The sequence below is a fragment of the Poromitra crassiceps genome (assembly GCF_964638095.1).
Source record: "Poromitra crassiceps genome assembly, chromosome: 2".
Taxonomy (NCBI): domain Eukaryota; kingdom Metazoa; phylum Chordata; class Actinopteri; order Beryciformes; family Melamphaidae; genus Poromitra; species Poromitra crassiceps.
In genome coordinates, this window is record NC_139624.1 from 27,373,859 (window position 1) to 27,384,403 (window position 10,545).

Here is a 10,545-nt window from a genome sequence, read left to right on the forward strand (position 1 = left end):
TCCTGTTTTGTTTTTTTCCATTAAAAAAGATCTTACATTCGCTGATCATTTGTCATGGTATTCACACTTGCCTACAATGCCCCAATTTGATAATGTAAGAGTATTGATACAAAATGGTACAATCACTGATAGCAATCTTTACTGAGAATCATTTTCACTGTACAAGCAAATATAAATATGCAATCATAAAACTTTGAGCAGACAATCAAACAGTTAGTGTTCAGTAACTAAATGACTAACATGCCAAAGCTGCACTCTTGGATTTCAAAGGAAAAAGGTATTGAGTACTAAATTATCTTAAAAAAAAAGGGGGGGGGGGGGGCAGAAATAATATAAGAGGTTGCATCAGCCCGACTATAAAAGCAGCATGGGCTGCAGTAACACTTGGGTGGCCAGGGGACATCTGGAGTCAAATCCTCTTAAGTGACCCATTTCCAAATGTGAAAAAACATGTTTCATCTGAAACAGAAGGCCGCTGTACATTGTACAAAGAGGCATTTTATGAAGCACTTTCACACACAATTAAAAATTGAATTCAGCCCTGTAGAACTAGTCCAGTATTTGTAAATAATTACACTTGAACTTGGCAATCAAGCAGTGAAGATGTCCTCTTCTCTGGCTGTTCGGCTGGACTGACTTTGCCACTGTCAGATGCTGAAGACGTTTGTACATGGTCTGCCAAAGTGCTGCCTCCCAATGGATTCAGCCATCTTGTCGCTGACACTGTTGTTTGTCAGCTGCTAATCATCTTCTGGCGAAACAGCTTCACCGTTTTGCCTCAGGGAGAAGAACAAGCTTCAAGCTGCATTTCTGGTGTCCAATGAAGACACCAGATAAAAAAAGAAGAAAAAAAAATGCTGTGGAGGGGCTTCCTTTAGTGATCCCTCTCAAGCCCCGATAAGTTATGTCAGTGCTTACACTATTACAAACTGCTCAGAAAATGATCAACATTTAACATAAATGTCTGTTCGCACTTCGCAGGTGTATAGGAACTCTTCAGTTACCAAATTACTGTTTTACAGATCAACATTTCCCAAACATAGAAAAAAGGTGGATATGCTGTGGTTTAATGGATTGCCCATCCATCACTGCAATTCTACAGCTATCTAACCTCTTCACATGTACAACCAGCTATCTAACCTCTTCACATGTACAACCAGCTATCTAACCTCTTCACATGTACACCCAGCTACCCAACCTCTTCACATGTACAACCAGCTATCCAACCTCTTCACATGTACAACCAGCTATCTAACCTCTTCACATGTACAACCAGCTATCTAACCTCTTCACATGTACAACCAGCTATCTAACCTCTTCACATGTACAACCAGCTATCTAACCTACCAGCTATCTAACCTCTTCACATGTACAACCAGCTATCCAACCTCTTCACATGTACAGTACCACCAGAGAGAAATGGGTAATGTGTGTGTCCAGTCCAGATGTTACTGCAGCCTTTACTTCTTCTCAGTGACAGGCTTAAAGGGCATTGGGAGAGCTAGGCCCAGGCTTCAGGGGGTGAGGGTCAGGGTGCAGTCACTGGTCCTGAAGGGGCTCAGTCATGGGGCTTCATACAAAGGAGTATATACAAAGATTGTATGGGTGTGTGTTTCACTGTCAGTCTTTACTGCCGACTCTTCAGGGAATCCACCAGCCTGCATGGAGAGAGACAGAGCAAATATAATTCAGCCTTGGTACACAGGAAACATGTGGTGCAATATGGGGACACTGAAGAGGGATGAGTAAGCTAGTGTACTGCACTAACAGTAAAGACCTCAAAACTATGAAATAACACAAATGGAATTATGGAGTGACCAAAAGGTTCTAAACAAATCAAACCTATCTTATCCACCTTATTTCTAGCTGCCATGATGCCTGATGGGTGCTTCTTCTGCTTCCGGTGTAATAGACTGTTTTACAGTCTATGGTTTTAACTTGACAAAAGAAACGTCTATGAGGATTTTACAGCAGAGCCATTCTGTTCTATAGCCATGTCGTTCGGGTGCTGGGATAACGTAGCGCATTGTGGGTAGTCGGCTACTGTGGTTAATGCTAGCGGCTAGCGTAATAGTTACTTTACATGGCAGTAAAACACCACTGAATGACCAAATTGATTTAACTTTTAACCATTTCGAGTAACACTGTTAGTGTTTCCATACGGACCCCCAGCGTTGGTTAGTTGTTTATGACTAACTTTTATAACGTCCTCCAGTTTCCGGTTTATAATTCGGGTCTGCAGCCGAGTATAACAAAGGAAATGGCAAGCTGCAACAATAAGTCACGTTAAACCGGACCTTGTACCCACAATTATTTTTTACAGTGGGGCATTCAAAAATAAGGTTGATAGATTCTTTAAAGTAGCCGCTCTTTGCCTTGATGGAAAGGCAAAGGCTTTGGATACAAATTCATAAAGAAATCAACTTCACTGTTTATATTTGTCTAAGAAACACATTTCATAAAGACATCAACTTCACTGTTTATATTTGTCTAAGAAACACATTTCATAAAGCATTTAAGCATTTAAGCACAAGCCTTTAGATCAAAGTGGCTGGATGGATAATGGAAAAAAACAAACAGTACATTCAATCAGCTGTGTCCAAACATTTGACTCGTGTAATTATACTGAAGCCATCAGAAAATAATGTATCAAAATATTAAGGGTGTGTGTGTGTGTGTGTGTGTGTGTGTGTGTGTGTGTGTGTGTGTGTGTGTGTCCGTCCTACCATTCCATGCCGTCTTCCAGCCCTGTGCCCTTAGTGGCCGAGGTTTTGAAGATCTGCCATTTCCTGTCTTTGAGTGCGGGGAGGCCCAGGGAGTTGGCCACCTCAGTGGGCGTCATGGCCTGCTCCATGTCCTGTTTGTTGGCAAACACCATCAGGATGGCCTTCTTCAGCTCTTCCTCCTGAACACAACACACAGCCGGAAAATTAGATATTCTTGAAAAGTAAAAGAACACTATCTGACCGATGACCTGTCTGATGATAGGGACATTCAACGACAATACAGAATGATGTACGCTCAGGCTAATATGTTGATACGTAAATTTAGTATGTGCTCATCGTCTGTGAAGATTACGGTACTCTGTTGGAAACGTTTTGTACACCAATGTATACTGCCCACTTGTGGCGGCGCTACAAAAGTAGAAGTATGCAGAAACTCAAGGTAGCATATAATGATGGCATGAGGCTGCTGCTGAAAGTGCCAAGAAGGAGCAGTGCAAGCCAAATGTTTGTAAGTATTGGTGTTTGACATGCCCTGCTGTACTCAGGAACTTCATGTACAGTTTTATGTGCAGGATCTCTGAGTCACCAAATAGCATTATCTCAGCACTTGTAAACCCTGCCATGAGTATGGTTAGGTTCACCTCAAGGCTTTGGAACCACTGGCGCTTTAGCCTATATGCAAATATTGGAACTACCGTATATAAATTTGTATCTGTCTGTATTTTATTATGTTTTGTATTCTGTATATTTTTTATTGTGATGTACTATGGACCGCCTCTGTGTCTGGAATAAAGTGTTGATTGATTGTTAAAACCCAGGAGACAGAATCAAATCCCGAGATCTAATTTGCCTTGTTAAAGTCTCACTAGGCAACTTTGGCGGCTCCAAATGGCAGCGAGATGTAACCGCTTCTAGAGCATTTTCAATTTGTCACTACCTGTGGGTGGAAAACTGTCCATACCCGACACCAAGATTTAATTTGGCCAAATAAGGCCCACTTTGTGATTTAAACGGATAACACAGGTGTATTCCTGCATAGAACTGATGGTAGTCAGGTTTAGGGAAAGCTAGCCCAGCCACCCAGGCCATAGGCACTGATTTATGTTTCTGCCAGTGGGTGCCCATGCCAACACAATCCACAAGCCCCCCCTCTCTAATTATTCAGTCACTTTTTCTCACTCACCTCCATGTCACGTCTCCCTGCCCAGCTGCCCTGAGTTAGGCCCTCTGATTACACAATCATTTTGTGCCCAGACAGACCAAACCAGTTTAGCCTTTAGTTTAGACAACTTGTTCCCACTCCGATATATCTAATAATATATATCATCATCCTGTCCTCTTTTCCCCTTCCTCTTTGAACACTGCAATCTTGGCTTGCTAAACGCTGCTCATCTGCTATTAATTTATGCGTTTACTTTTGCTACTAGGACATCCAAGCAAGTTCTGACAGAGAGCAATGCCATTGGAGCATTTAACAAACACATTTGCATATTTCCCCATGCCTTGTTCCTTACAAACTTTCCTTACAATCGTTTGACATGGAAGTAACCAAATTAAATAAGTGGTGGGTGGAAATAATCATTAGCCTATTCTTAGCATGCAGTTTTGGAACATTCAATAAAGACAAATAAAAAATACACTCGACACCCTCAGTGAAACAGACATGGTATGAGAGTGGTATATATACCCATCACACCAATATCCCTTTCAGTGTAGAATGGTTAGTTCCTTGCTCTGCTCTCCCCTAGGAGCACCGGGAGCAGGGGGTTTGTCCTTCTCAATGTATATTGCCATTAGGGACAGTGTTTCTCAATGTATATTAACATTAGGGACAGTGTTTCTCAATGTATATTGCCATTAGGGACAGTGTTTCTCAATGTATATTAACATTAGGGACAGTGTTTCTCAATGTATATTGCCATTAGGGACAGACACGTTCGCTCCCCGCTCAACCCTCTCTCTCTCGCTCCCGCTCAACCCTTTCCCCGTGGGTGCTCAGGCCCGGGGCACCCACGGTTTCGGCGCCCATGACCCAGGCTCTGGTGGAGTATATGAGGACATTTTCCCAGGTCACCCCAGATTCAAATTTTCAGTCCGGAGTTCACAACTAGTCCACGTACCTCCAACATGGCCACCAGCTCAGACTTGGATATGCCCATTCTGTCGCGGTCACTGCTGTCAACGACGTAGATGACGGCATCTGTATTAGAGTAATAACACCGCCAATAGGGCCTGGGAGAGAGAGAGAGAGAAAGAGAAGAGAAATATGATGCGTTCCAAAATCGCTGGTCTGAAAATCAAGTTTCATGTCTGAGAATCCTAAAGAACAATCCTAAATCTGAAATATATTCAAACAGAACAAAGCCCAGGCGTCTGGGTAGTGCAGCGGTAGATTCCCTGCCTGCCAACACAAGGGTCGGAGGTTCAAGCCCTCGTGTTTCCTCGGACTTGGTCAGGCAGGCATCCATACAGGCACAATTGGCCATGTCTGCACGTGGGAAGCCGGATTAGGGGGATGTGTCCTGGTCGCTGCACTAGTGCCTCCTCTGGTCGGTCGGGGCGCCTGTTCGCGGGGGATGAGAACTGGGGGGAATTGCGCGATCCACCCATGTGCTATGTCCTGCTGGTGAAACGCCTCGCTGTCAGGTGAAAAGAAGCGACACATAAGGGTTTCCAACTTTCAATCCCTATTCCCTTTAGGTCTTCCACTGCCGGGGGCGCTCGTTAATGTTTTGCTTGCACCTGTGTTACTTCCTGCCTTTTAGACACAAAATGGTTGAGGTGAAACGGCGAATTGGCCAAGTACAATTGGGGAGAAAAACAGGGGGGAAATGACAGATTTTTCTTTTTATATAGACGGTTTTCACCAGCTGCAACCCCACAGCACTTCCTTTTTCTCAGCTTCTTCTGTGTTTTATGGTGGTTAGCATCCTTAAATGTTGCATTACCGCCATCTACTGAATTGTATCCGCTTCACAGTGCTAACTATTTACAGGGTCCACTTTCTCAGCTGTTCAGGGGGAAACACTGACATACTTCTATTTCTATTTTTGCTATGTACACATTTAAATGTAAAGATAGGACTATACGTGCAATAACGTACTGATAGTCATCTTGCTCTGTAACATGTGGACCAGACAACGCTTCGTACCCAGCGTGTGCACGTCTTTCCGACAGGGGTGGTTGTTGTTATGGCAAATACCAACAACTACTACTACTGTTAACTAGCGTTACTACAAGACATAAAGACCAATAGGCTACGTTGTTACTGTGTCTGTCAGAGACACGGCCTAACGTTATATCAGCCTGCGTTCCGCATGTATACAGGAAGTAATACTCAGGAGGGTTGCTTGAATGCTTGAATGCTTTGAATGACAAACTGCATTCAAAGTGAAATACCACAGATCATGTCTGACAGAATTCGAATACTTAAAAAAAAAAGTTTATCCATTTCTGTTTTCAACCCGTTATGCAGAGATTGTTGATTGAGCAGCCTTGCTCTTTCCTGTTTCACATTCATTGACAGTTGACACACATGGGAGCTGTCCGGTACAGCCACACTCTACTACCTGATACTCGTCTGTCCTCCCAGATCCCACACCTGGAACTTCAGATTCTTGTATGTAACCGTCTCCACGTTGAAACCGATGGCTGCGCACAGAGAAATCCAAACAGTACAGTGAGGGCAGAACAATTATGTTCAATTGGGATGGAAGAGATTTTTCTGTTGAGTACTGCAATTGTGATATGGACGAGTATTTCCCCTAGATTTTTTCACTGATGTACTGTCAGTGATTTTACAAGATACGTTTTATAGGCATGCAATGAACAGTACACAAGCCTGGGTGAAACGGAGAAAAGCAGCACATACTGGGGATTGTGGTGACCACCTCTCCGACCTGCAGCCTGTACAGGATGGTGGTTTTTCCTGCGCCGTCCAAACCCAGAATCAAAATCCTCATCTCCCTGGTGCCAAACATGCTCGAAAAGAGATTGGAGAAGAAACCACCTGGAGAACACACATTCAGGGATTAGAAGACGAAGAGGGGGGGGGGGGGGGGCAGGAGAGTGTGATAGGGTAATAAAAAAAATACAGAAATGAATTAAATTGAAGTAATAACAATAATTGATTTATATTGTACTCTTCATACACACACACACAGTGTGTGTATGTATGCGTTTACAAAATCTGTATCAGTACTCGGTATCAGCAAGTACCCAAATGTAGGTACTCGTACCCTCGCACTCGGTCGGCAAAAATATGGTATATTGGTGCATCCCTACATAATAATACTGTAAATGCTATGTGGTCTCCAAACTGCACCATGCTTTGTGTTTCCTTATTTGCAGAGCATCACTGAAGTTGTTGAACTGGTCGGGTTAGCTGAACTACAATAAGATAATTCTAGACTAGAGGTTGCAAGTTGTCACGTGACTGATACGTTCAATACCCAACTACATTTGGATATTAGAAAATAATTTGCTTGGAAGGAAAGACAAAATATTTGGGAACTGCCAAAGCGTAGTACGTAACGTACTTTTAACATTAACGCTAGCTGGCTAGCTAACTCATAGCGACCCAGTTAGAATCGCGTAGGTGGAGCACACAGAATAATCACGTACAAAACAAAACATACATATCTACATATATACACACATCACAGTTTTAGTGAATGGACAAACTGTTATTTTATGAATCCTGACCCATTTCGACAAGACTGCGGTCCTATTTCAGCGTCCTGTGGCAGCTGAGCTGTTTGACCAGAGCTCTTCCGTGTGGTTGACGTGTCGCTGGACGGCGTCACAAACTGTCAGTCGGATTTCGTTTCGCAACATTCAACACATTCATGACAATGTAAATACATGTAAAATACCCGAATTAAATATATATGGCAGAAAACACGATTGTACGTTGAGATACATATTTACATACTCCAGATGTGAATGGTGAATGAACCACGTAATAAAATAAAATAAAAGTTAATGTTTGAATGGAAAGTGCATTCTATGCAAAGAAGATGAATTGCGATGGTTTTGTATGAGCTACATTCAACGCGCAAAAACGTTCGCTAATGTGCTATACACAGCTATACATGTGGGATTGAGATGGTAACGAAAGAGCCTTTGCTGAATGCAACCCTAACGAAGCCTGCATCCATGGAACGAAGGAGTTGCCCTCTCAACATCATCAAATTTATGAGCACCTCTGACTACAACTAGAAACATTTTCTCGTGGAAAGCTACCCATAATCAAACACACAATGAATGGACTGAACTATTTAGATAGGTTCACCGTGCGCTAATATTAATGTGGCTTTGAGGTGTTTAACTACGGATGGACCCTGGTGGCTGTCGACTCAGACATACACAGTGCAGTGGTGAGGTGAGACAAGGCGGGGACCGCTGACAGGCTGAGCCGCCGTGATGGTGGAGCGGTCGGACCGAGCTCCTCTGCTAGACTGGGAAGAGGTTCCGTCCGCGGAGAAGCACGGAGCCACCCCAGAGAAGGACCGGCTATCGAGCCCCTCCAACAGCCGAGCGTTGGGAGGCACCGCACCGGGGTTTGGGTGGAGCACCAGTCCGGGTGGTCCCAGGTCTGTCTCCGACAGAGACGGCGGCAGCGCCCTGCCTGCGACCTCCTGCAGCACCCCGACGGGCACCGAGGCGCCACGGTGTCCCGACGCGGACGAGCATCCCCCGGATTCAGGACCGGGAGATTTGTCTCTGGAAAACAGGATGGTGAAATGGGAGGAGAAGGACCAGATTGTGTCGGTCTTTGTGGTTACATTCAATACCAGATCAGGTTGGACAGAACACATGCAATAGAATTATCATAGCCATTAGCCAGAGTAAATTATATACCATATTTTGTGAAAATGGGCAATAATGTAATCTTATTAGACAAGAGAAATATGATTAGGAATCAAATGAATGCAGGCCTCGCCTAATTACAACCTTGTGTGAAACTGACGCCCAAAATGAAGAGCGCATGTAGGCCATATATATACTTGTCTGCAGGAGTCATTAGGTAGTTGTTGCAGTTTGTGACCTGCACCAAAATATGCTGAAACTCCTCAAAGCTGGTGCGTCTTCCCCATATATAGTCTGAGCTGTTAGTCTGACTACAGAACAGACTTGCCAGGATGATTTCGGTGATTGAAAACCAAGCAGCTGGTGGTTTCTGCAGACTAGGCCCATTTATTTTTTAATTAGGGCTCTATATGGTAAAGACAGAGTAAGCCTCTGTGGGATAGCGGCCGATCAGGCTACTCACCTAAGAGGCCCAAATCAATCAAGAATCCCTGTTCAATATACAGGCCACAGGCTCGCCCTGAAGAGGGGTGGTGGGGCACTTTTGGATTTGCAGTATACCAGATTCAAGACCAGGAGGATGGTGCACTGGTCATATCATCAAGGATACTCCTATTTATTCAGTAGGAGTGTCACTGATATTGTCATCAGCACCTCAGTAGGCCTACTGTTATGTCACACATCAGGACTTTGCAGGTGGGGCCTGTGTTTTCACCTTGTGTGTGTGTGTGTGTGTGTGTCATCTTGGCATCACACAAAATAGTGGAAGTTAATAGGGCTCTCAAAAAGACCACAATCCAATATGATGATGAGGGAAGCCGGAAGCCACTGTATAATGCAAAAATACTTTTTTAATGCTTTAAAATACGCACCCTTTACCACGTTTTTACTCTAAACGCATTGCAAGTGGTCTGCATGTATATCAAGCCTGTTTTGTGTTTGAAACTACAAAACGCTCCAAATCCCAGCAAACCCCCCCAAACCCCGCCCCCCACGATTTGGCGAACGCGATACCGTCAAAACCGTGCAAGATGCAGTCACAAAACTTTACAGTCGCGGCTGGTTTGATCCATCGCAAGATGGCCTCTATCTTATTTTTATTTATTTTTTAAGCAACAAATTCAACTCAGACCACTGCTTCTCAACGTGGGGTGACCAGGGGTCCTTGAGGGGCCTCCAAGGGGTGTTATTAAACTCCACTATTATTTCATTTACAAGAACATTTTGAAGATTGACTATTTTGATCATAAGTTTCACTGTTTTCTCTACTTTGGGAATCAGAATCAAAGAGCGAAGGCTTCTTTCTTGACTCAAGACTCTTGCTCAGTCACACCTGTTCTCTGGGGGTTTTCTAAAAGCATTCTGGGAAATGTAGGAAATCACTAACCGATGTGAAAGAAGGATGAGAAAAAGTAGCAACATCAAAAAAGTAAATTACGACATGATCACCAAATAATTCCCGGAACGTGTCCTGACTGTCCTCACAGTCTTTTCTCTTTTTTTCTCCAATATTTTATTTTCAACCTTTTTGAACATACGAACAAGACAAACAAACAGGCTCAGACACAGGAAAACAAAAGAAAGAAAAAAACATACGAGTGAGAAAAAAGAACACATTATCGACATTCAGTATTACGTCGTGCTACGAGTCCTGTAAGGTGCTTATACTGTATGCTTGTAAGAGGTATTGTGCCCGGGATCCCACACAGGAGGTCCATGAGAAACCAGTCCTGCGAATCACCCGTCGCCCCCAACCATTTCTTAAGTGAGTTGGTCCTCGGGAACCTAAGTCTCTCCATCCGTACAACAGAGGTCATACCCGCCAGCCACAATTGAAAAGAGGGTGAGGAGGGGGACTTCCATTCCTTCAGGATGAGTTTCTTGGCAACAGTTGTCTCCTGTGTCAGACACTGTTGCACAGCTGTAGGGAAGTTCAGAGAAGACTGAGCAGCCGGAGATGGCGAGTTCTGCCTCCGACTGGAGGGTTATTTTGTAGGCCTTAGAGTAC

The 10,545-nt window shown here is 43.8% G+C and overlaps 1 protein-coding gene and 1 pseudogene across 3 annotated transcripts in view; one reads left to right on the forward strand and one right to left on the reverse strand.

Moving 5' to 3' along the window:
• Nucleotides 1–146: 146 nt before the first annotated feature.
• On the reverse strand, nucleotides 147–7,527 carry arl1 (ADP-ribosylation factor-like 1). 2 transcript variants are annotated; one of them, XR_014553695.1, is made up of 7 exons: nucleotides 7,431–7,527; nucleotides 6,598–6,735; nucleotides 6,296–6,377; nucleotides 4,847–4,958; nucleotides 2,727–2,905; nucleotides 1,360–1,658; nucleotides 147–1,314 (listed from the first exon to the last, which is right to left on the reverse strand). XR_014553695.1 is itself a non-coding variant. In XM_083659073.1 (6 exons), exons 1-6 carry the CDS (start codon nucleotides 7,432–7,434, stop codon nucleotides 1,628–1,630), a joined length of 546 nt encoding a protein of 181 aa, XP_083515199.1. In that variant the 5' UTR covers nucleotides 7,435–7,527; the 3' UTR covers nucleotides 147–1,627. The 2 variants fall into 2 exon arrangements, 1 of the variants encoding a protein (XP_083515199.1); XM_083659073.1 differs by having other exon boundaries at nucleotides 147–1,658.
• A 623-nt stretch (nucleotides 7,528–8,150) lies between these two features.
• LOC310796713 (DENN domain-containing protein 11-like) overlaps nucleotides 8,151–10,545 on the forward strand; it is a 22,405-nt pseudogene continuing 20,010 nt past the window's right edge. The window contains exon 1 of the transcript in view: nucleotides 8,151–8,529. The product of the transcript in view is annotated as a DENN domain-containing protein 11-like (transcript). The remainder of the gene's footprint in view (nucleotides 8,530–10,545) is intronic.